The 26,686-nt window shown below is 41.0% G+C and overlaps 1 protein-coding gene across 3 annotated transcripts; it reads left to right on the top strand.

The window, feature by feature from the left end:
* Positions 1–20,685: 20,685 nt before the first annotated feature.
* LOC134733429 (endogenous retrovirus group K member 8 Rec protein-like) lies at positions 20,686–24,410 on the top strand. Of its 3 annotated transcripts, none has more exons than XM_063622454.1 (2): positions 20,686–21,686; positions 23,434–24,410. In XM_063622454.1, exons 1-2 carry the CDS (start codon positions 21,483–21,485, stop codon positions 23,695–23,697), a joined length of 468 nt encoding a protein of 155 aa, XP_063478524.1. In that variant the 5' UTR covers positions 20,686–21,482; the 3' UTR covers positions 23,698–24,410. The 3 variants fall into 3 exon arrangements, with proteins under 3 accessions (XP_063478524.1, XP_063478473.1, XP_063478573.1); XM_063622403.1 differs by having other exon boundaries at positions 20,686–21,743; XM_063622503.1 differs by lacking the exon at positions 23,434–24,410 and adding an exon at positions 22,757–22,921 and having other exon boundaries at positions 20,686–21,854.
* Positions 24,411–26,686: the final 2,276 nt, after the last annotated feature.

Below are 26,686 nucleotides of genomic sequence, written 5' to 3'. Positions count from 1 at the left end.
TGGAAGCAGCTTATTCCCCATTTATAGTGAGTTCAAGAGGGACAATGGGTCTGTGTGGCCGAGGATTACCCAGCCAGCCACAAAAGCATCAGGGCCTTTTAATCTGAAAATCAAAATTGTGCATCTAGTGACCCCATCTCAGAAGGAGACAGAATGCCAGAATGAAGGAATTTTTTTTCTACTCTCATGATGGCAAAACTTTCTCAAGATGCAAATATCACGGTTAAGCTTCAGCCAGGCCTTTTCACAATCTATGCTACAGAATAACCTTCCCTCGGGATCCACCAAGGAACGGTGAGGGCTGCCCTCAGTGGTGACTCAGGCCCATGGTGCAGAGGTGACAGAGGGGTGAACTGGGCTTGGAGGCAGGAAGGATGCCCTGCAGAGGGCTCCAGGTGGTGCCAGACAGTCCTTCTTTCTAGGAACACTGGTCCCTTTGAAGATGGTGACAGGGATTAATTTTTCCCACCAGTTCACTTCTGGCCAGTTTTGTTTCTTTCAACTCAAAGGGATTGTACTCTGAGGAAGCCAACATATCAAAGTACAAGTAGAAACAATAATAATAAATTATAGTGTTTCTCAGATGTATTCTAACACCAAGTGTCCATTCTTGCTAACTACTTTGTTGGCTAGCAGCCAGCTGTCCCTAGGTTCCTTTGTATGGGCAAGAGTGCAGTTTCCTATGTCAGGGTGGTGTTAAATCTTACCAATGGCACTTGCACCAGAGAGATATTCAGAAAGTCTTGAACTTATTTGGAGACACATTTGCTTTAATGTGTATGTCCTTTAGTGAGCAGGACACGAGGATGCCCCCTCTATGTGCTTGTCTAAATGTGCTTTGCTAACCTAGAAGTCTCCGAGGCCATCTCCCTGGGGTTGGAGAACTAGCACCAAGAAAACAGAAACACACTTGTGGGCCTGATCATGTGTTTTCAGAAGTTTATTTTTACAGGATATAAAGTGTCTGCTGCCTGCCTTAAGAATAAATGTTTGCTAAAAAAAGATAACAAAAATTTAAAAACACAAGTTTACCTATATAACAAACCTGCACATGTACCTCTGAACTTAAAAGAAAAGTAAAAGAATAGGTGTCTACCAAAAAGACCAAGGCTGTGATCTAAGGGCCACCACGGAGGACCCAGAGCAACATGGCAGATGAGTCTTTGTGTGCAAACTCTACTGTAACATCCTTGGGGGAAGAGATTCTTCTTATAAAATGATGGGTGGGCTCTGAGCTCCCCCACACTCGTTTCACTTCAAGAACGACCCCAGGAACTATTATATAATTTGTGCACTAAAGTCATCAGCCTATGCTTCTGCTGTCATCTGGAGGACCCACTAAAAACTGACCATTACCAGGAATAGCTCAAAGATAGGACTACCACCCTCTGGCACCCACGTGGCTCTGACCGCCACATTTTGCGGGACCGCAGAGAGCACCTAGGCTGCTGCTGCCTGGTAGGGAACGGCAGGGACAAGGGCATTATTCCAGCTGACTGTCATGTCCTGTTCTACAGGAACAAAGCCCGTGCATTGTCTTCATTGAATCTGACGACATTCTGAGAGAAAGAGCAAGATAGATACAGCTGACTCCATTTTTCATAAAAGGATATAAAAATGGTCTCAGTGACTTCCAACATGACAGAAGCTCCCCACAGTGGTGGCAGAATTATTCCAACCTTCCTCCTTCAGTTCTGTGGATCTTTTCATTATTTTTTGAATGGAATGGATTGAGGCGTACTTGTTTCTCAAATCACAGAACACTACAATTAAGTAGTATCATTGTGTCCCAAGAAATAAGTCATTTTTGTTAAAATAAAAGGAAAAACAGATGGTAATAAACTTATCCTACTTATTCCAAGAGCTGTTTCAGCCTAGAAGCAGCCGGTACCACAAAGGCAAAGCTGAGGTCTCCTTCCTTCCCCTCCCCCTCCCCTGTCTCCTCCCCCACTCCTCTCCTCTGGCTCACCACCCCGCCCCCACCGTGCAGATAATTAATCATGACAACTTCCCTATGAGCCCAGGGGAAGGCTCAGAATTCTCAGCGCAGCACCTTAAGCAGCTAGTCCCAGTGCTTGGAGTTAGCCCAGGAAATGACAAATCCACTTTCATAGTCTAAACATTTTGAGCAGGTAACACATTAACAAGGTTACAAATCAGAAAATGTAAAAAATTACGATCAAAATCTTCCTCCTACCACATTCTCCATCTACTCAGATTCCTTCATCTCCAAATTCAAACACAATTAACAAGTCACCATAATTATGGTTTCTTGTATATCCTCTCAGAGATTTTCTTTGTGCTTGTACAAGCAAATACAGATATCTATTTCCCCCACTTGATTATTGCCTATACTGTCTATAGCTAGCATCACGATAAATCTTAGAGATTTCCCCATTGGTACACGCAGAAGCCTTGTTCTTTTTGTAGTTGCATTGTGTGACTGCACTATGATATATTCAATCAATCCCTACAAATGGATATGGGTTGTTTACATACTTTTGCTGTTACAATGAAGTCTCATTAGATTATTTTGAGCATATGTTATTTCCCACGTGTACTGCTATATGTAGGATATATTCTTAGAAGTGGAATTTCTAGGTCAAAGGATAGGTGTATTTATAATTTACTAGGTATTTCTAGAGAGTCATCTTCAGTGGTTTTACATATTTACAAACCTTCTGATTCTATATGAAAATGTCCTTTTCCTGACAGCCTGACCATAGTTGTTTCATCCAACTTCTTTTCTTTCCACCAAACTGCTGGATTAGAAATTGTATCTTCGTGAAATTTTTACTTAACATTTTTAACATTTTTCTTACTATGAGTGAGACTGTGCACTTCCTCTTATGTTTAAGATGCACTTTTATTTCCTTGTTTCTGTCATCTCCACTTTTGAACTCATAAATAGATGACAGATAATGTGCTGCTAAGGAGAAGTGGGCTGTTTTGAGGTCACACCCCAGCCCTGTCTGAGTTTGATGTTAGAAGGACCTGCATCACCGTGCCAGCACCAGCACTTAGTACACAGCTGCGGACCCTGAGCTTCAGCCACAGAAGAGAGGAATGACCTTCTCGGCCAAAGGAGCAGCTCAGCACAGATGCAGAGCTCTGCGTGGCTTATTTGGAAATGGAACATGTCTGTATGACAGGACCCCAGGTTCTTTGACTGGAACATGGCAGTAGGCAGTTAGGATGGAGTCAGATAATAGAGGGTCTTGAGTGCTGCGGTACAGAGTTTGGGCTTTGCTCTGCAGGTTGTGGATGACAATGTGAGTCACCGAGTAGAAAATTAATACCTCAATTGCCCCGACTGCTAGTGCTGTGTGCACTGCTGTGTGCCCTGGACATAACATTTAAATTCATATTCACAAGCAGTACATATTAAAGAGTCAGTCACTAAAAGTAACATTAGTTGCTAGGGATCCTGGAGAGAGAGACACTAATAGTTGATGGTATTGTGGTACAAAGTCTGGTGTCTGAGTTGTCCCGCCAGGCGCCAGCTTTGGTCCTAGGTCACAGATCCTACTTCACTCCCCAACATAAGCTGAAAGATGCTGCTTGCTAAAATTGAGACTGGAGAGAAGGGAGACAGAATCTGCCGTCATCCCCAACCTGGGTCCGGTTACAGGGCAGAGAGGTTGACTCTAGGGCCCACTTCTTCCCAAAATGGATTCACTAGATTAGTAGAAAAAGGAAAGAAGAGAAAATGAGAGAGAAATTAGGCAAACTGAAGCCTAGAAAAATGAGGGGTTTTCAAATCTCAAGATTTTCTGGTCATTCTTCCTTGAGGTGGTAAGGTCCAAAATTCATCAATATTTCCTGTTTTCATAGATATTTACAGCATGTCACCAAGAAAAGAAATGGGTATCTTTTAATAGACAGTCATGCCTCACTTAACCATGGGGATACGTTTTGAGAAATGCATTATTTGGTGATTTTTGTCATTGTGCAAACATCACAGCATGTACTTACATAAACCTAGGTGGTAGAGCCGACGCACCCAGGCTATATTATATGGCCTATTGCTCCTAGGCTACAAACCTGTGCAGTGCGTGACTGTACTGGATACTATAAGCAGTTCTAACACAATGGTAAGTATTTGTGTATCTAAACGTAGAACAGCTACAGTAAAAATATGGCAATACAATCTTATAGGACCACTGTCATATATGTCGTCAGTTATTGACCAAAAATGTCATTATACAGGGTATGATTGTATTTTAAACCCACATATAACTTGCTTTTTTTTTTTTTTTTTTTTTTTTTTTTGAGACGGAGTCTCGCTCTGTCACCCAGGCTGGAGTGCAGTGGCGCAATCTTGGCTCACTGCAAGCTCCGCCTTCCGGGTTCACGCCATTCTCCTGCCTCAGCCTCTCCGAGTAGCTGGGACTACAGGCGCCCGCCACCACGCCCGGCTAATTTTTTGTATTTTTAGTAGAGACGGGGTTTCACCGTGGTCTCGATCTCCTGACCTCGTGATCCGCCCGCCTCGGCCTCCCAAAGTGCTGGGATTACAAGCGTGAGCCACCGCGCCCGGCCTATAACTTGCTTTTGAATTAAATAATTTTAAAAATATTTCCATGTTAAATGATTCTTGAATAGCCCAAGTTGATAAATGTATTCTGATTTCATTCTATGAACAGGAAGTGGGGGAGGATAGGCGGTTCTTTAATATTTTTTTTTTTTTTTTTTTTTTTTTTTTTTTTTTTGTTTTGAAGGTTCGCATGCACTTTATTTTGTTTAAGTTGAGAAAACAAAGAGAATCAATATAAGTAATTAGCATTTAGAGATAAGCTGTCACTACTCTGTCACTGACTCTCCTTTTCCTTGTGCTACATTCTTACCCAAAATATTACTGGCCGGGCGCGGTGGCTCATGCCTGTAATCCTTTAGGGTTTTAGGGTACATGTGCACAATGTGCAGTTTTGTTACATATGTATCCATGTGCCATGTTGATTTCCTGCACCCATTAACTCGTCATTTAGCATTAGGTGTATCTCCTAATGCTGTCCCTCCCCCCTCCCCCCACCCCACAACAGTCCCCGGAGTGTGATGTTCCCCTTCCTGTGTCCATGAGTTCTCATTGTTCAATTCCCACCTATGAGTGAGAACATGCGGTGTTTGGTTTTTTGTCCTTGCGATAGTTTACTGAGAATGATGTTTTCCAGTTTCATCCATGTCCCTACAAAGGACACGAACTCATCATTTTTTATGGCTGCATAGTATTCCATGGTGTATATGTGCCACATTTTCTTAATCCAGTCTATCGTTGTTGGACATTTGGGTTGGTTCCAACTCTTTGCTATTGTGAATAGTGCCGCAATAAACATACGTGTGCATGTGTCTTTATAGCAGCATGATTTATAGTCCTTTGGGTATATACCCAGTAATGGGATGGCTGGGTCAAATGGTATTTCTAGTTCGAGATCCCTGAGGAATCGCCACACTGACTTCCACAATGGTTGAACTAGTTTACAGTCCCACCAACAGTGTAAAAGTGTTCCTATTTCTCCACATCCTCTCCAGCACCTGTTGTTTCCTGATTTTTTAATGATGGCCATTCTAACTGGTGTGAGATGGTATCTCACTGTGGTTTTGATTTGCATTTCTCTGATGGCCAGTGATGAGGAGCATTTCTTCATGTGTTTTTTGGCTGCATAAATGTCTTCTTTTGAGAAGTGTCTGTTCATGTCCTCTGCCCACTTTTTGATGGGGTTGTTGGTTTTTTTCTTGTAAATTTGTTTGAGTTCATTGTAGATTCTGGATATTAGCCCTTTGTCAGATGAGTAGGTTGCAAAAATTTTCTCCCATTGTGTAGGTTGCCTGTTCACTCTGATGATAGTTTCTTTTGCTGTGCAGAAGCTCTTTAGTTTAATGAGATCCCATTTGTCGATTTTGGCTTTTGTTGCCATTGCTTTTGGTGTTTTAGACATGAAGTCCTTGCCCACGCCTATGTCCTGAATGGTATTGCCTAGGTTTTCTTGTAGGATTTTAATGGTTTTAGGTCTAACATATAAGTCTTTAATCCATCTTGAATTAATTTTTGTATAAGGTGTAAGGAAGGGATCCAGTTGCAGCTTTCTACATATGGCTAGCCAGTTTTCCCAGCACCATTTATTAAATAGGGAATCCTTTCCCCATTTCTTGTTTTTGTCAGGTTTGTCAAAGATCAGATAGTTGTAGATATGCGGCATCATTTCTGAGGGCTCTGTTCTGTTCCATTGATCTATGTCTCTGTTGTGGTACCAGTACCATGCTGTTTTGGTTACTGTAGCCTTGTAGTATAGTTTAAAGTCAGGTAGCGTGATGCCTCCAGCTTTGTTCTTTTGGCTTAGGATTGACTTGGCGATGCGGGCTCTTTTTTGGTTCCATATGAACTTTAAAGTAGTTTTTTCCAATTCTGTGAAGAAAGTCATTGGTAGCTTGATGGGGATGGCATTGAATCTATAAATTACCTTGGGTAGTATGGCCATTTTCACGATATTGATTCTTCCAACCCATGAGCATGGAATGTTCTTCCATTTGTTTGTATCCTCTTTTATTTCATTGAGCAGTGGTTTGTAGTTCTCCTTGAAGAGGTCCTTCACATCCCTTGTAAGTTGGATTCCTAGGTATTTTATTCTCTTTGAAGCAATTGTGAATGGGAGTTCACTCATGATTTGGCTCTCTGTTTGTCTGTTATTGGTGTACAAGAATGCTTGTGATTTTTGTACATTAATTTTGTATCCTGAGACTTTGCTGAAGTTGCTAATCAGCTTAAGGAGATTTTGGGCTGAGACAATGGGGTTTTCTAGATATACAATCATGTCATCTGCAAACAGGGATAATTTGACTTCCTCTTTTCCTAATTGAATACCCTTTATTTCCTTCTCCTGCCTGATTGCTCTGGCCAGAACTTCCAGCACTATGTTGAATAGGAGTGGTGAGAGAGGGCATCCCTGTCTTGTGCCAGTTTTCAGAGGGAATGCTTCCAGTTTTTGCCCATTCAGTATGATATTGGCTGTGGGTTTGTTGTAGATAGCTCTTATTATTTTGAGATACGTCCCATCAATACCTAATTTATTGAGAGTTTTTAGCATGAAGTGTTGTTGAATTTTGTCAAAGGCCTTTTCTGCATCTATTGAGATAATCATGTGGTTTTTGTCTTTGGTTCTGTTTATATGCTGGATTACATTTATTGATTTGCGTATGTTGAACCAGCCTTGCATCCCAGGGATGAAGCCCACTTGATCATGGTGGATAAGCTTTTTGATGTGCTGCTGGATTCGGTTTGCCAGTATTTTATTGAGGATTTTTGCATCAATGTTCATCAAGGATATTGGTCTGAAATTCTTTTTTTTGGTTAAGTCTCTGCCAGGTTTTGGTATCAGGACGATGCTGGCTTCGTAAAACGTGTTAGGGAGGATTCCCTCTTTTTCTATCGATTGGAATAGTTTCAGAAGGAATGGTACCAGTTCCTCCTTGTACCTCTGGTAGAATTCAGCTGTGAATCCATCAGGTCCTGGACTCTTTTTGGTTGGTAAGCTATTGATTATTGCCACAATTTCAGAACCTGTTATTGGTCTATTCAGAGATTCAACTTCTTCCTGGTTTAGTCTTGGGAGGGTGTATTTGTCGAGGAATTTATCCATTTCTTCTAGATTTTCTAGTTTATTTGCATAGAGGTGTTTGTAGTATTCTCTGATGGTAGATTGTATTTCTGTGGGATCGGTGGTGATATCCCCTTTTTCGTTTTTTATTGCATCTATTTGATTCTTCTCTCTTTTCTTCTTTATTAGTCTTGCTAGCGGTCCATCAATTTTGTTGATCTTTTCAAAAAACCAGCTCCTGGATTCATTAATTTTTTGAAGGGTTTTTTGTGTCTCTATTTCCTTCAGTTCTGCTCTGATTTTAGTTATTTCTAGCCTTCTGCTAGCTTTTGAATGTGTTTGCTCTTGCTTTTCTAGTTCTTTTAATTGTGATGTTAGGGTGTCAATTTTGGATCTTTCCTGCTTTCTCTTGTGGGCATTTAGTGCTATAAATTTCCCTCTACACACTGCTTTGAACGTGTCCCAGAGATTCTGGTATGTTGTGTCTTTGTTCTCGTTGGTTTCAAAGAACATCTTTATTTCTTCCTTCATTTCATTATGTACCCAATAGTCATTCAGGAGCAGGTTGTTCAGTTTCCATGTAGTTGAGCGGTTTTGACTGAGTTTCTTAATCCTGAGTTCTAGTTTGATTGCACTGTGGTCTGAGAGACAGTTTGTTATAATCTCTGTTCTTTTACATTTGCTGAGAAGAGCTTTACTTCCAACTATGTGGTCAATTTTGGAATAGGTGCGGTGTGGTGCTGAAAAAAATGTATATTCTGTTGATTTGGGGTGGAGAGTTCTGTAGATGTCTATTAGGTCCACTTTATGTAGAGCTGAGTTCAATTCCTGGATATCCTTGTTAACTTTCTGTCTCGTTGATCTGTCTAATGCTGACAGTGGGGTGTTAAAATCTCCCATTATTATTGTGTGGGAGTTTAAGTCCCTTTGTAGGTCACTGAGGACTTGCTTTATGAATCTGGGTGCTCCTGTGTTGGGTGCATATATATTTAGGGTAGTTAGCTCTTCTTGTTGAATTGATCCCTTTACCATTATGTAATGGCCTTCTTTGTCTCTTTTGATCTTTGTTGGTTTAAAGTCTATTTTATCAGAGACTAGGATTGCAACCCCTGCCTTTTTTTGTTTTCCAGTTGCTTGATAGATCTTCCTCCATCCCTTTATTTTGAGTCTATGTGTGTCTCTGCACGTGAGATGGGTTTCCTGAATACAGCACACTGATGGGTCCTGACTCCTTATCCAGTTTGCCAGTCTGTGTCTTTTGATTGGAGCATTTAGCCCATTTACATTTAACGTGAATATTGTTATGTGTGAATCTGATCCTGTCATTATGATGTTAGTTGGTTATTTTGCTCGTTAGTTGCTATAGTTTCTTCCTAGCCTCGATGGTCTTTACAATTTGGCATGTTTTTGCAGGGGCTGGTACCAGTTGTTCCTTTCCATGTTTAGTGCTTCCTTCAGGAGCTCTTTTAGGGCAGGCCTGGTGGTGACAAAATCACTCAGCGTTTGCTTGTCTGTAAAGTATTTTATTTCTCCTTCACTTATGAAGCTTAGTTTGGCGGGATAGGAAATTCTGGGCTGAAAATTCTTTTCTTTAAGAATGTTGAATATCGGCCCCCACTCTCTTCTGGCTTGTAGAGTTTCTGCTGAGAGATCAGCTGTTAGTCTGATGGGCTTCCCTTTGTGGGTAACCCGACCTTTCTCTCTGGCTGCCCTTAACATTTTTTCCTTCATTTCAACTTTGGTGAATCTGACAATTATGTGTCTTGGAGTTGCCCTTCTTGAGGAGTATCTTTGTGGCGTTCTCTGTATTTCCTGAATCTGAATGCTGGCCTGCCTTGCTAGATTGGGGAAGTTCTCCTGGATAATATCTTGCAGAGTGTTTTCCAACTTGGTTCCATTCTCCCCATCATTTTCAGGTACACCAATCAGACGTAGGTTTGGTCTTTTCACATAGTCCCAAATTTCTTGGAGGCTTTGTTCATTTCTTTTTATTCTTTTTTCTCTAAACTTCCCTTCTCTCTTCATTTCATTCATTTCATCTTCTATCAGCGATACCCTTTCTTCCAGTTGATCGCATCTGCTACTGAGGCTTCTGCATTCTTCGCGTAGTTCTCGAAACTTGGCTTTCAGCTCCATCATCTCCTTGAAGCCCTTCTCTCCATTGGTTATTCTAGTTATCCATTCTTCTAATTTTTTTTCAAAGTTTTTAACTTCTTTGCTATTGTTTTGAATTTCCTCTCGTAGCTCAGAGTAGTTTGATCGTCTGAAGCCTTCTTCTCTCAACTCATCAAAGTCATCCTCCATCCAGCTTTGTTCCGTTGCTGGTGAGGAACTGCGTTCCTTTGGAGGAGGAGAGGTGCTCTGTTTTTTAGAGTTTCCAGTTTTTTTGGTCTGTTTTTTCCCCATCTTTGTGGTTTTGTCTACTTTTTGTCTTCGATGATGGTGATGTACAGATGGGTTTTTGGTGTGGATGTCCTTTCTCTTTGTTAATTTTCCTTCTACCAAACAAGACCCTCAGCTGCAGGTCTGTTGGAGTTTACTAGAGGTCCACTCCAGACCCTGTTTGGCTGGGTGTCAGCAGCGGTGGCTGCAGAACAGTGGATTTTCGTGAGACCACAAATTCAGCTGTCTGATAGTTCCTCTGAAAGTTTTGTCTCAGAGGACTACCCGGTTGAATGAGGTGTCAGTCTGTCCCTACTGGGGGGGTGCCTCCCAGTTAGCCTGCTCAGGGGTGAGGGACCCACTTTAGGAGGCAGTCTGTCCGTTCTCAGATCTCCAGCTGCGTGCTGGGAGAACCACTACTCTCTTCAAAGCTGTCAGTCAGACAGGGACATTTAAGGCTGTGGAGGTTCTCGCTGAGTTTTTGGTTGTCTGTGCCCTGCCCCCAGAGGTGGAGCCTACAGAGGCAGGCAGGCCTCCTTGAGCTGTGGTGGGCTCCACCCAGTTCGAGCTTCCTGGCTGCTTTGTTTACCTAAGCAAGCCTGGGCAATGGCGGGCGCCCCTCCCCCAGCCTCGTTGCCGCCTTGCAGCTTGATCTCAGACTGCTGTGCTAGCAATCAGCAAGACTCTGTGGGCATAGGACCCTCTGAGCCAGGTGCGGGACACAATCTCCTAGTGTGCCGTTTTCCAGGCCCGTTGGAAAAGCGCAGTATTAGGACGGGACTGACCCGATATTCCAGGTGCCGTCTGTTTCCCCTTTCTTTGACTAGGAAAGGGAACTCCCTGACCCCTTGCGCTTCCCGAGTGAGGCAATGCCTCGCCCTGCTTCGGCTCGCGCACAGTGCGCTTCACCGACTGTCCTGCACCCACTGTTAGGCACTCCCTAGTGAGATGAAACCGGTACCTCAAGCAGAAATGCAGAAATCACCCGTCTTCTGTGTCGCTGGGGCTGGGAGCTGGAGACCGGAGCTGTTCCTATTCGGCCATCTTGGCTCCACCGGTTCTTTAATATTTTTGAACCCATGTATTTGTTTGTTGTGCCTCTGACAAAAGTGGGGAAAATCCTATGGTCTCTGTTTCAGGGGATTTCATGTAGAAATATTTTATAAGCTTGACCTTTTTCATGTAAAATACCAGCTTTGCGACATTTAAATCTACTAGTGAAAATGAACAGGTTTCATTTACTAAGAGTCTAAGATCATAGAAGTCGATTTTATTGTTGAAGATTATAAAAAGAAATCATAAGAAGAAATGTGGCACCAGAGACACACAAGACCATTTGCACAACCACCCACATTTGAACAACCTGATGTGTGTGGACAGATGTGTGTGTGTGTCTGTGTCAAGACCCACAGAGCAGAGAGCTGCTGCTCAGTGACTTCTCTGTCCCAGAGTTTTCCTTCACTTAGCATTCTTTATTACTCTTTCTCGCCCTAAGGAGACAGATGGGCTCCACACTTGTGCTTTGCCAGAGATCATTACATCAATTCTCAGCAATTCTCAGAGCTCCAAGTCCTGTGCCTTTCACAGCTGATGGTGAGGACTCCCTGGGTGGATGAGTTTGTGAGAAGTTGGCCTTCAATATTAAAATAATGAATAGGCTTTAATGTGATTCTTCAGAACCATTCAACCAGGAAATATTGGCTTAGATGCAAGAAGCAGTTTTCAGTGAGTTCTCATTTACATACGACTTTCTAACTGTATTTTCTTACTAACACGGAAATCCAGCGGCTTGCCCAATCATTGAATTTAAACAATTGAATGAAAAACTTTTTCCCCTTGTTAATGTTAGGTACTCTGTACCAGGCAAACAAATACCACTCTTCCTGTGCCTTATAATTTTCTTCAAGGCCATAACCTCAAGTTATCAGATGAAAAGGAAATCAATGAACTCAGGGACAGGATTGGGCCATCGCAGTGTATTCCTTAAAGCTTGGCAATCATAGTCAGTATAGTAACCTAAACACGTGTTAGCTTATAGAATGCAGACTGAAAACATGTCACTCCATCCTCATGTAACCCAAAAACTATTGATAATGCTCTTTTTTCAGATGCCAATACAGTCTTATTGAGTTTCTCAGGATTCCATAGCAGCCACTAGTGCCTGTTGTAGGAACCACACCACCCCTATTGTAGTGTGTGTTACACAGTACCAAAGTTTAAGCCAGACAGAAACACTGTCCCCTCATTTTTCTTGCATACGTTTAATTCCCATTCAAGCACAGTACACTTTTGTACACGTACACTGTTTTATTAATGTCCAGAGCAATAAAAGTGCAAAGTTATGCCCATTTTCAGATGAGAATCTACTAAGGTCTTCGTTCCCATGGAGCCTTGCACCTGCTTTCCCCTGGCAGTGAGTGCATTGGTGCTGTCTGCTTTCATTCCAAAGATCTTTCTCCTTTATTTGATTTTTTTAAGCAAAAGCATATGCAAACACCCAAATACAATAAAATACAGAAAAAGTTAACATGTAGTCATTTTTTTGTTCTGAGTTTTGTTAAAATGGGATATGTAGAAGACAAAGCTGCATCCTTCTTTGACACCCAAGTGCAAACTTGCTCACCTCTTTAGAGAACCAGTGTCATGAATTTGGTGAGTGTCCTTTTAGTTATTTTTTCACATTGTAATTGCATATGTATCCATAAACTATATGTAGGACAACTCTCTGTGTTTTTAGATTCTATAAAAATAGTGTCATCCAGGAAAAACCACTTCATTTCTTAAAACTCAATATTATATTTTCAAAATTGATTTATTTTCATTCATATAATCAGCATGTAGCTGAATTTTTAAAATTTAACCTCTATTTTTTTTAACCTGAGCTAAATTATTTTATAGTTAATTTGACTACTGGATATATTTTTACTTATTTCTGCAATTGTGTATCTGTTTTCCACTTATCAGGCTTTTCTTTGAAACAACTTCTTACTTTTATTTATTACATTTGTATGAAGTTAAAGTTCATGAAAGGTATATTCCTGAGCTTGTTTTCATTTCATCCTCGAAGCGACCATTCTAGTCCCATTTTTGTCATTATCCTGAGAACCTAACTCATGTGTGATCCTGGGCAAATTTCTCCTTCCCCTCCTCTCTTTCCTCATCCAGTTGGCCTTGCTCTATGGCCAGGGGTTTAATTCCACATGCCAGTCATCTTTAATAATAACACTAGCTACAGCAGTAATGACACATCCATTTACTGAAAGACTGCTATATTTTAGACAGCATTCCTGAAAAATAAGAGGCTGTGGATAAACACTGATTTCTAAACCAACTGCAAAATATACCAAAAAGTCAAATTTTTTTTTTTTTTTTTTGAGACAGACTCTTGCTCTGTTACCCAGGCTGGAGTGCAGTGGTGCGATCTCGGCTCACTGCAAGCTCCGCCTCCAGGGTTCACTCCATTGTCCTGCCTCAGCCTCCCAAGTAGCTGGGACTACAGGTGCCCGCCACCATGCCCAACTAATTTTTGTATTTTTAGTAGAGACATGCTTTCACCTTGTTAGCCAGGATGGTCTCGATCTCCTGACCTCGTGATCTGCCTGCCTCACCCTCCCAAAGTGCTGGGATTACAGGCGTGAGCCACTGTGCCTGGCCAAAAGTCAGATATTTTTTATTGCCCTGTTAGCTGGACTAATACTTTGTTATGGCCAGCATCTTGATTGAGATTTCTCATTCCTTTTTTCCAAGTTTAGATGGGAAGTGAAAAAAAAAATATCCAACCCTACTGAGAATCTCTGGTCTATGAGCTTGGGAATATCCTTGAAACTGTCATCCCTCAGACAGGATAGAGGTGTTACAATAAAGATGTCTTGCTCTTGATTCATGCTCATTCTGTTACTGTGGTGAGTTCTTGAATTAATCACTTTCAGATTCTTACCATTGGCAAGGTTCAGCTGTGGATATGATACTCTGAGCTGATAACTCATTAAATGTCCAAACAAACCCCCAAATGCACATCAAATCGTAGTCATTCTTTCCATCTTTGTTTGCTTAGGATCCAGAACATTCTAGTAAAACCAACCTATTGCTTGTTCAGCTTTGATAAAAACAAAGAGAAAAAATTTTTCTAAATTCAAGCAAAGAAATGTTTGAGCAGGTTCATTTGATATAATAATATTTCTTGAACGTGTGGAACTTGAAAGAATTAGAAATGCACAAGCTTGAAATAGTAACTAGTTCTCAGTTTTTGAAGATTTTCCCAAAACTACTGGTGAATTGTTCTCTTCTAACATAAACATTTAGTGCCATAAATTTCCTCCTCAACATTGCTCCAGCTGTGTCCCACAAATTTTATGTTGTATTTTCATTTTCTTTCAGCTCAACGTATTATTTGAATTTTTTTCCTTGATACTTCCTCTTTAACCCATAGATTATTTAGAAATGTGTTATTTAGTCTCTAAGTGCTTGAAGGTATGTCTGTTATTTTTCTGTCATATATTTCTAGTTTGAGTCCATTGTGGTCAGAGAAGACAGTCTGTATTATTTCAGTTCTATTGCATTTGTTAAAATTTATTTTATGGCCCAGGATATGATCTATCTTGCTGTCTTGGTTCATTTTGTGTTGCTATAACAAAATATGGCAGACTGGGTAATATATAATAAACAGAAATGTATTGGCTAACAGTTCTGGATGCTGGAAAGTTCAAGATTGAGGGGCTGGCATGTGGTAAGAGCCTTCTTGCTGCATCTTAACATGGCAGAAATCATCACATGGCAGAAGGGCAAAGAACCGGTGAGAGAGAGAGACACAAAAAGGGGCCAAACTAACCCTTTTATAAGAAATCCACTCCCATGACAATAGCATTAATCCAATCACGATAATGGTGTCCTCATAATCCAAGTAACTCCCATTAGGACCCACCCCTAACACTACCGCATTGGAGATTAAGTTTATCACATATGGACTTTGGGGAACACATTCCAATCACAGCACATAGTAAATGCTTTGTGAGCATTCGAAAAGAATGTATATTCTACTGTTACTGAGTGAAGTGTTCTATAAACTACTGAGTTGTTCTGCATATTTTCTGATTTTCTGTCTAGATGTTCTAGCAGTTGATGAGAGAGAGGTGTTGAAGCCTCCAACTACAGTAGTAGATTTACCTATTTCTTTTTTTGGTTCTATCAGTTTTTGCTTCACATATTGATACAGAAGGGGGCAGAGAAGTGCTGAGAAGGGAAGGGCATGCTCCCAGGTGAGGGCTCCACCCCCAAACCTGTGCCCATGGACCTAGGTGAGTGTGGGGAAAAGAAAGAGAGATCAGCCTGTTACTGTGTCTATATAGAAGGAAGTAGACATAAGAGACTCCATTTAGTTCTGTATTTGAGATGCTGTTAATCTGTGACCCTACCCCCAACCTTGTCCTTGCAAGAGACATGTGCTGTGATGACTTAAGGTTAAAAGGATTTTGGGTGGTGCAGAATGTGCTTTGTTAAACAAGTGCCTAAAGGCTGCTTATGGTTAAAGGTCATCACCATTCTCTTTAATCTAGAGAAAAAGAAAAACATTTGTCTTCTGCCCGTCCCTGGGCGATGGAACATCTCAAAGCACAGCACCGGTGATGGTAAAGATAATTGTGAAAACCGCCTTTAGGAATAAGATGGGGCTTGCTGGAGCAATACTGCTAAAAGGTTTATGGAGAGGTTCGCATATACATCTCAAAGCACAGCACCGGTGATGGTAAAGATAATTGTGAATAAATACCAAGGGAACTCAGAGGCCGGGGCCGGTGTGGGTCCTCTGTAAGCACAGCACCGGTCCCCTGGGCCCCGCTTTTCCTTCTCTACACTTTGTCTCTGTGTCTTATTCCTTTTCTCAAGTCTTTCGTCCCACCTAACGAGAAGCACCCACAGGTGTGGAGGGGCAGGCCACCCCTTCATCTGGCGACCAACGTGGAGGCGCTTTTCTCTAAGGTGAAGGTACGCTAGAGCGTGGTCATTGAGGACAAGTCGACGAGAGACTCCCGAGTACGTCTACAGTCAGCCTTGCGGTAAGCTTGTGCGCTCGGAAGAACCTAGGGTAACAATGGGGCAAACTAAAAGTAAATATGCCTCTTATCGCAGCTTTATAAAAATTCTCTTAAAAAGAGGGGGAGTTAAAGTGTCTACCAAAAATCTAAATACACTCTTTCAAACAATAGAACAGTTTTGTCCATGGTTTCCAGAACAGGGAACTTTAGATCTAAAAGATTGGGAAAAAATTGGCAAAGAATTAAAACAAGCAAGTAGGGAAGGTAAAATCATTCCACTTACAGTATGGAATGATTGGGTCATTATTAAAGTAGCTTTAGAACCGCTGCAAACAGAAGAAGATAGCGTTCCAGTTTCCGATGTCCCTAAAAGCTTTGCAGTAGATTGTGAAAAAGAGGCAGGGATAGAGTCCCAGAAAAGAAAAGAAAGTTCACACTGTAAATGTGTAGCAGAGCCGGTAATGGCTCGGTCAATGCAAAATGTTGACAATAATCAATTACAGGAGGTAATATATCCTGAAACGTTAAAATTAGAGGAAAAAGATCCAGAATTGACAGAGCCATCAGAGTCTAAACCACGAGGGCCAACTCCTCGTACAACAGCTCAGATGCCTGCAACCTTAGAACCTCAAATGCAGGTTAAACAAGTACAGACTCCAAAAAAAGATCAAGTAGGAAAAGATAGAGTCTCTGTCACGGCAATGCCAATCCAAATACAGTGTCCACAATATCAGCAGGTAGAAAGTAAGATCCAGCCGCCTGTAGCCTATCAATACTGGCCGCCAGCTGAACTGCAGTATCAGCAGCCTCCAGAAAATCTATATGGACAGCCAGGAGCATTTCCAGTGCCACAGGGCAGGGTGCCATATCCTCAGCCGCCCACCATGAGACTTAATCCTACAGCACCGCCTAGTACACAGAGTAGTGCAATACATAAAATTATTGATGAGGCAAGAAAACAGGGAGATATTGAGGCGTGGCAATTCCCAGTAATATTAGAAGCAAGACCACCTGGAGAAGGGGCCCAAGAGGGAGAGCCTCCCATAGCTGAAGCCAGATATCAGTCCTTTTCTATAAAAATGCTAAAAGAGATGAAAGAAGGAGTAAAACAGTATGGACCCAACTCTCCTTACATGAGAACATTATTAGATTCCATTGCTCATGGACATAGACTCATTCCTTATGATTGGGAGATTCTGGCAAAATCATCACTCTCACCCTCTCAATTTTTACAATTTAAGACTTGGTGGATTGATGGGGCACAAGTACAGGTCCGAAGAAATAGGACTGCCAATCCTCCAATTAACATAGATGCAGATCAACTATTAGGAATAGGTCAAAATTGGAGCACTGTTGACCAACAAGCAATAATGCCAAATGAGGCCATTGAGCAAATCAGGGCTATCTGCCTTAGGGCCTGGGAGAAAATCCAAGACCCAGGAACCGCCTGCCCTTCCTTTAATACAATAAGACAAGGCTCTAAAGAGCCATACCCTGATTTTGTAGCAAGACTTCAAGATGCTGCTCAAAAGTCAATTACCGATGAGAATGCCCGTAAAGTCATAGTGGAGTTGATGGCATATGAAAACGCCAATCCGGATTGTCAATCAGCCATTAAGCCATTAAAAGGAAGGGTTCCCGCAGGATCAGATGTAATCTCAGAGTATGTTAAAGCATGCGATGGAATTGGAGGAGCTATGCATAAAGCTATGCTTATGGCTCAGGCAATCACAGGAGTTGCTTTAGGAGGACAAGTGAAAACATTTGGGGGAAAGTGTTATAATTGTGGTCAAATTGGTCATCTAAAAAAGAATTGCCTAGTCACAAATAAGCCAAATGTAACTACTCAAGCTACTACAACAACAGAAAAAGGGCCACCTGGCCTATGTCCAAGATGTAAAAAGGGAAAACATTGGGGTAATCAATGTCATTCTAAATTTGATAAAAATGGGCAACCACTGTCGGGAAACGAGAGGAGGGGCCAGCCTCAGGCCCCGCAACAAACTGGGGCGTTCCAAATTCAACCCTTTGTTCCTCAGGGTTTTCAGGAACAACAACCCCCACTGTCGCAAGTGTCTCAGGGATTAAGCCAGTTATCACAATACAGCAAGTATCCCCCGCCACAAGTGGCAGTGCAGCAGTAGATTTGTGTACTTTACAAGCAGTCTCTCTGCTTCCAGGGGAGCCTCCACAAAAAATCCCCACAGGGGTATACGGCCCATTGCCTGAGGGGACTGTAGGACTAATCTTAGGAAGATCAAGTTTAAATCTAAAAGGAGTTCAAATTCATACTGGTGTGGTTAATTCAGACTATGAAGGCGAAATTCAATTGGTTATTAGTTCCTCAATTCCTTGGAGTGCCAGTCCAGGAGACAGGATCGCTCAATTATTACTCCTACCTTATATTAAAATTGGAAACAGTGAGATAAAAAGAACAGGAGGGTTCGGAAGCACTGATCTGGCAGGAAAGGCTGCATACTGGGCAAGTCTGGTCTCTGAGAGCAGACCTGTGTGTAAGGTCATTATTCAAGGAAAACAGTTTGAAGGGTTGGTAGACACAGGAGCAGATATCTCTGTAATTGCTTTAAATCAGTGGCCAAAAAATTGGCCTAAACAAAAGGCTGTAACAAGACTTGTCGGCGTAGGCACAGCTTCAGAAGTGTATGAAAGTACAATGATTTTACATTGTTTAGGGCCAGATAATCAAGAAAGTACTGTTCAGCCAATGATTACTTCAATTCCTGTTAATCTATGGGGTCGAGATTTGTTACAACAATGGGGTGCAGAAATCATTATGCCCGCTCCATTATACAGCCCCATGAGTCAAAGAATCATGACTAAGATGGGATATATACCAGGGAAGGGATTAGGAAAAAATGAAAATGGCATTAAAGTCCCAATTGAGACTGAGAAAAATCAACAAAGAAAAGGAATAGGGTATCCTTTTTAGGGGCGGCCACTGTAGAGCCTCCTAAACCCATTCCATTAACTTGGAAAGCAGAAAAACCGGTATGGGTAAATCAGTGGCCGCTACCAAAGCAAAAACTGGAGGCTTTACACTTATTAGCAAAGGAACAATTAGAAAAGGGACACATTGAGCCTTCATTCTCACCCTGGAATTCTCCTGTATTTGTAATTCAGAAAAAGTCAGGCAAATGGCGTATGTTAATGGACTTAAGAGCCATAAACGCTGTAATTCAACCCATGGGGCCTCTCCAACCTGGATTGCCCTCTCCGGCCATGATCCCAAAAGACTGGCCTTTAATTATAATTGATCTTAAGGATTGCTTTTTTACCATTCCTCTGGCAGAGCAAGATTGTGAAAAATTTGCCTTTACTATACCAGCCATAAATAATAAAGAACCAGCCACCAGGTTTCAGTGGAAAGTATTACCTCAGGGAATGCTTAATAGTCCAACTATTTGTCAAACTTTCGTAGGTCAAGTCCTTCAACCAGTTAGAGACAAATTTTCAGATTGTTATATCATTCACTATATTGATGATATTTTATGTGCTGCAGAAACAGACAAATTAATTGACTGTTACACATTTCTGCAAGCAGAGGTTGCCAACGCAGGACTAACAATAGCATCTGATAAGATCCAAACCTCTGATCCTTTTCATTATTTGGGGATGCAAATACAAAATAGAAAAATTAAGCCACAAAAAATAGAAATAAGAAAAGACACGTTAAAAACACTAAATGATTTTCAAAAATTGTTAGGCGATATTAATTGGATTCGGCCAACTCTAGGCATTCCTACCTATGCCATGTCAAATTTGTTCTCTATCCTAAGAGGAGATCCAGACTTAAATAGTAAAAGAATATTAACCCCAGAGGCAACAAAAGAAATTAAATTAGTGGAAGAAAAAATTCAGTCAGCGCAAATAAATAGAATAGATTCTTTAGCTCCACTCCAACTTTTAATTTTTGCCACTGCACATTCTCCAACAGGCATCATTGTTCAAAATACTGATCTTGTGGAGTGGTCATTCCTTCCTCACAGTACAATTAAGACTTTTACATTGTACTTGGACCAAATAGCTACATTAATTGGTCAGACAAGATTACGAATAATAAAATTGTGTGGTAATGACCCAGACAAAATAGTTGTTCCTTTAACCAAGGAACAAGTTAAACAAGCCTTTATCAATTCTGGTGCATGGCAAATTGGCCTTGCTGATTTTGTAGGAATTATTGATAATCATTACCCAAAAACAAAAATCTTCCAGTTTTTAAAATTGACTACTTGGATCTTACCTAAAATTACCAGACATGAACCTTTAGAAAATGCTCTGACAGTATTTACTGATGGTTCCAGCAATGGAAAAGCGGCTTACACAGGGCCAAAGGAGCGAGTAATCAAAACTCAATATCAATCAGCTCAGAGGGCAGAATTGATTGCAGTCATTACAGTGTTAGAAGATTTTAATCAACCTGTTAATATTATATCAGATTCTGCATATGTAGTACAGGCTACAAAGGATGTTGAGACAGCTCTAATTAAATATAGCATGGATGATCAGTTAAACCAGCTGTTCAATTTGTTACAACAAACTGTAAGAAAAAGGAATTTCCCATTTTATATTACTCATATTCGAGCACATACTAATGTACCAGGACCTTTAACTGAAGCAAATAAAAAAGCTGACTTACTGGTATCCTCTGCATTTATAAAAGCACAAGAACTTCATGCTTTGACTCATGTAAATGCAGCAGGGTTAAAAAACAAATTTGATGTCACGTGGAAACAGGCAAAAAATATTGTACAACATTGTACCCAGTGTCAAGTACTACACCTGCCCACCCAAGAGGCAGGAGTTAATCCCAGAGGTCTGTGTCCTAACGCATTATGGCAAATGGATGTTACCCATGTACCTTCATTTGGAAAATTATCATATGTTCATGTAACAGTTGATACTTATTCACATTTCATATGGGCAACATGCCAGACAGGAGAAAGTACTTCCCATGTTAAAAAACATTTATTATCTTGTTTTGCTGTGATGGGAGTTCCAGAAAAAATTAAAACTGACAATGGACCAGGTTATTGTAGTAAAGCTTTCCAAAAATTCTTAAATCAGTGGAATATTACACATACAACAGGAATTCCTTATAATTCCCAAGGACAGGCCATAGTTGAAAGAACTAATAGAACACTCAAAACTCAGTTAGTTAAACAAAAAAAAGGGGGAGACAGTAAGGAGTGTACCTCTCCTCAGATGCAGCTTAATCTAGCACTCTATACTTTAAATTTTTTAAACATTTATAGAGATCAGACTACTACTTCTGCAGAACAACATCTTACGGGTAAAAAGAACAGTCCACATGAAGGAAAACTGATTTGGTGGAAAGACAACAAAAATAGGACATGGGAGATAGGGAAGGTGATAACCTGGGGAAGAGGTTTTGCTTGTGTTTCACCAGGAGAAAATCAGCTTCCTGTTTGGATACCCACTAGACATTTGAAGTTCTACAATGAACCCATCGGAGATGCAAAGGAAAGCGCCTCCACGGAGACGGAAACACCGCAATCAGGCACCATTGACTCGCAGGATAAATCAAGTGGTGATATTAGAAAAACAGATGAAGTCACCACGCACCAAGAAGGCGGAGCTGCCAACCTGGGCACAGTTAAAGAAGCTGACACTGTTAGCTAGAAAAAGCCTAGCTAGCACAAAGGTGACACAAACCTCAGAAAAAATGCTGTTTGCAGCTTTAATGGTTGTATCAACAGTGGTAAGTCTCCCCATGCCTGCAGGAGCAGCTGCAGCTAATTATACCTACTGGGCCTATGTGCCTTTCCCGCCCTTAATTCGGGCAGTCACTTGGATGGATAATCCCATTGAAGTATATGTTAATAATAGTGTGTGGGTAGCTGGTCCCACAGATGATCGTTGCCCTGCAAAACCGGAGGAAGAAGGAATGATGATAAATATTTCCATTGGGTATCGTTATCCTCCTATATGTCTCGGGAGAGCACCAGGATGTTTAATGCCTGCTATCCAAAATTGGTTGGTAGAAGTACCTACTCTCAATCCCACCAGTAGATTTACTTATCATATGGTAAGCGGTATGTCACTCAAACCACAGGTAAACTATTTACAAGACTTCTCTTATCAAAGATCATTAATATTTAGGCCAAAAGGAAGACCTTGCCCCAAAGAGATTTCCATAAAAACAAAAGATTTAGTTTGGGAAGAATGTGTGGCCGATAGTGCCGTGATTTTACAAAACAACACATTTGGAACTGTTATAGATTGGGCACCTCGAGGTCAATTCTACCACGATTGCACAGGACAAACTCAATTCTGTCCCAATTCACTAGTGAGTCCAACTGTTGATAGTGACTTAACAAAAAATTTAGACAAACATAGGTACAAGAAATTTCAGTCTTTCTACCCTTGGAAATGGGGAGAAAAGGGAACCTCTACTCCAAGACCAAAAATAGTAAGTCCGGTTTTTGGTCCTGAACATCCAGAATTATGGAGGCTTACTGTGGCTACATACCACCTTAGAATTTGGTCTGGGAACCAAACTATAGAAACAAGAGATTATAAAACATTTTACTCTATCAACCTAAATTCCAGTCTAACAGTTCCTTTACTAAGTTGTGTAAAACCCCCTTATATGTTAGTCATAGGAAATGTAGTTATTAAACCAGACTCCCAAACTATAACATGTGAAAATTGCAGATTATTTACTTGCATTGATTCAACTTTTGATTGGCAGCACCGTATTCTGCTTGTGAGAGCAAGAGAAGGCGTGTGGATCCCTGTGTCCATGGATCGACCATGGGAGGCCTCGCCATCCATTCATATTTTGACTGAAGTATTAAAAGGCATTTTAAATAGATCCAAAAGATTCATTTTTACTTTAATTGCAGTGATTATGGGATTGATTGCAGTCACAGCTACAGCCGCTGTGGCAGGAGTCGCATTGCACTCTTCTGTTCAGACAGTAAGCTTTGTTGACAATTGGCAAAAGAATTCCACAAGGTTGTGGAATTCACAATCTGGTATCGATCAAAAATTGGCTAATCAAATTAATGACCTTAGACCAACTGTCATTTGGATGGGAGATAGGCTCATGAGCTTGGAACATCGTTTCCAGTTACAGTGTGACTGGAATACGTCAGATTTTTGTATTACACCCCAAGTTTATAATGAGTCTAGACATCACTGGGACATGGTAAGATGCCATTTACAGGGAAGAGAAGATAATCTCACTTTAGACATTTCTAAATTAAAAGAACAAATTTTTGAAGCCTCTCAGAGTCACTTAAATATCGTGCCTGGAGCTGAGGCGTTAGATCAAGTGGCAAAAAATCTTTATGGATTAAACCCCACGACTTGGATTCAGTCTATTGGAAACTCTACTGCAGTAAATTTTGGAATTATGTGTCTCTGTTTGATCGGTTTGTTTTTAGTGTGCCGGACCAGTCGAAGAATCCTGCGCCAAAATCGAGAGAACGAACAAGCCTTCATCGCCATGGCACATTTATATAGAGGAAAAGGGAGGGAGAATGTTGCGGGAAGTCAGGGACCTTGAACTGAGGGACTGGCTGAAGCCACAGCAGAAAAGCATAAAATATGAAGATTTCATGGACATTTTATTAGTTTTCCAAACTTTATACTTTTGTAATATCTTATGTCTTTACTTTAATCTTTTAATCCCATCATCTTCTTTGTAAGCTGAGGAGGATATATGTCACCTCAGGATCCTGTGATGATTGCCTTAACTACACAAATTGTAGAGGACGTGTGTTTGAACAATACGAAAACTGGGCATCTTGAAAAAAAAGAACGAGATAACAGTGGTGTTCAGGAAACAAGGGAGGTAACCTTAAACTGGCCGCCGGTGAGCCGGACGGAACAGAGCCATATCTTTTCTCCTTTTGCACACAAATAGGAAAGATATCGCTGAATTCTTTTTCTCAGCAAGGAATATCCCTGAGAAAGAGAATGCGCTCTGAGGGTAGGCCTATGAACGACCCCCTTGGAGGCGTGCCGCCTTTTACGGTTGAAGCCGAAGGGATGAAATAAGCCCCGGCCTCCTGTAGTGCTCCCAGGCTTATTAGGATGAGGAAATTCCCACCTAATAAATTTTGGCCAGTCAGGTTGTCTGCTCTCAAACCCTATTTCCTGATAAAATGTTATCAATGACTATGCGTGCCCAAAAATTTCGTTGGCAATTTTAATTTCAATTTTAACACCGACCTGTGAACTCATCCTGCCTCCACTTGCTTTGTGATATTCTATTACCTTGTGAAGTATGTAATCTCTGTATCGTGATGACAATGGTAGTCTTGTTGAAAAGAAAAGGGGGAAATGTGGGGAAAAGAAAGAGAGATCAGCCTGTTACTGTGTCTATATAGAAGGAAGTAGACATAAGAGACTCCATTTAGTTCTGTATTTGAGATGCTGTTAATCTGTGACCCTACCCCCAACCTTGTCCTTGCAAGAGACATGTGCTGTGATGACTTAAGGTTAAAAGGATTTTGGGTGGTGCAGAATGTGCTTTGTTAAACAAGTGCCTAAAGGCTGCTTATGGTTAAAGGTCATCACCATTCTCTTTAATCTAGAGAAAAAGAAAAACATTTGTCTTCTGCCCGTCCCTGGGCGATGGAACATCTCAAAGCACAGCACCGGTGATGGTAAAGATAATTGTGAAAACCGCCTTTAGGAATAAGATGGGGCTTGCTGGAGCAATACTGCTAAAAGGTTTATGGAGAGGTTCGCATATACATCTCAAAGCACAGCACCGGTGATGGTAAAGATAATTGTGAATAAATACCAAGGGAACTCAGAGGCCGGGGCCGGTGTGGGTCCTCTGTAAGCACAGCACCGGTCCCCTGGGCCCCGCTTTTCCTTCTCTACACTTTGTCTCTGTGTCTTATTCCTTTTCTCAAGTCTTTCGTCCCACCTAACGAGAAGCACCCACAGGTGTGGAGGGGCAGGCCACCCCTTCAGTGAGGACAGGCATTTCCATTTTCCTGCCTAAATGTTGCATTTCCCAAGACCATCCTGGCCTGCCATGCCCTCATCCTGTGCCTGTAAAGACTCTAAGACCCTAGCAGGCGGGGACACAAGCAGCTGGAGTTGAGAGGAACATATTGGCAGAAGAATATACAAGTGGCTGGACATCAAGAGGATGTCCAAAGGAGCACGCTGGCAGAAGAGCACACAGACAGACACTGGCAGGCCATCGACTGGCAGAACAACGTGGAGTTTGGCTGGGTGGTTGGAGGAGAGCCAGCCCGACTCCAGGGGAAAACCACCTTCCCACTCCATTTCCCTTCTGGCTCCCCCATCTGCTGAGAGCTACTTCCACTCAATAAAACCTTGCATTCATTCTCCAATTGCACCTGTCCTCTGATTCTTTTGGTACACCAAGGCAAGAAACCCTGGGATACAGAAAGCCATCTGTCCTTGTGATAAGGCAGAGGGTCTAATTGAACTGACTAACACAAGCGGCCTACAGATGGCTAAACTAAAAGAGTACCCTGTAACACATGCCAACTGGGGCTTCAGGAACTGTAAACATTCACCCCTAGGCACTTCTGTGGGGTCAGAGCCTCACAACCTGCCCATCTGCATGCTTCCCTTAGGGGTTTGAGCAGCAGGGCACGGAAGAAGTGAGCCACACCCCCATCACACACCCTGCAAGGGGGACAAGGGAACTTTTCTCATTTTGGTATGTTGCAGCACTGTTGCTTGATGCATAAATGTTTAGGATTGCTATGTTCTCTTGGTGGATTGACCTTCTGTCATTATATAATGTCCTTTTCTGTACCTAGTGATTTTCTATGCTCTGAAGCGTACTTTCTCTGATTTATAAAAAGAATTACTGAAAAGAATTCCTGTTTTCTTTTAATTAATGTTTCCGTGGTACATCTTTTTTCAAACTTTCATTTTTAACCTACTTATATTGCTATTAATAAAAGAGAGTTCAGAAAGTAGATAGTTGGGACATAGTTTAAGTCCACTCTGCCAATCTCTGTCTTATAATTGGTAAATTCACATCATTTACATTTATGGTAATTACTGATACGCTCAAGTATAAGTCTGCCTTTTAATTTTCTTTGTGTTTTTTCTGTTTTTTATTTCTCTTTTTTTCTTTTTCTTGCTCACCTGTGGGTTACTTAATTTTTTTAGAATTCCATTTTTATATATTTGTAGTATTTTGACTATATCTATGTGTGTGGATTTTTAATAATTCTTCTAAGTATGATATTGTACATATATAATTCATCAAAGGCTATTGGTATTGACATTTTACCAATTTGAGTGAACTGTAAAAACCTTACTTCCTTTTAAGTCCCTTTACCCTCCCCCATTTATAATATAATTTACTAAGTATTTCCTCTGCATACATTTGGAACCATACCAGAAACTTTTTGCATTGTAATTTTGACTTCAAAGTCAAACATAATTTAGAAAACTTAAAAATAGAAAAAAAATCAATTTACAAGTATTTTTTTGCTTTTTCCATGTTCTTTTATCCTTCCTAATGTTACCAAGATTCTGCTTTTGATTTCCTTTCAGTTTTAAGAACTTCTATTAGCTGTTCTTTCAGGATAGGTCTGCTGGTGACAAATTCTCTTCGTTTTTCTATATCTGAGAGTGAGTTAATTTTTTTTTAATAAGTTCATTTCTAAAGGCTATTTTGGCTGAATATAG

This window comes from Symphalangus syndactylus, chromosome 1, assembly GCF_028878055.3.
Source record: "Symphalangus syndactylus isolate Jambi chromosome 1, NHGRI_mSymSyn1-v2.1_pri, whole genome shotgun sequence".
Lineage (NCBI taxonomy): Eukaryota > Metazoa > Chordata > Mammalia > Primates > Hylobatidae > Symphalangus > Symphalangus syndactylus.
The sequence above is the reverse complement of the archived record's forward strand: the minus strand, read 5'-3'. Positions and strand labels throughout refer to the sequence as shown.

Excerpts from the sequence above, each read along its gene's own strand:
- LOC134733429 (XM_063622403.1), top strand. The coding sequence starts at position 21,483 with ATGAACCCATCGGAGATGCAAAGGAAAGCGCCTCCACGGAGACGGAAA. Across the intron at positions 21,744-23,433 it reads TAATGGTTGTATCAACAGTG|TGTGCCGGACCAGTCGAAGA; the intron begins GTAAGTCTCCCC and ends GTTTGTTTTTAG.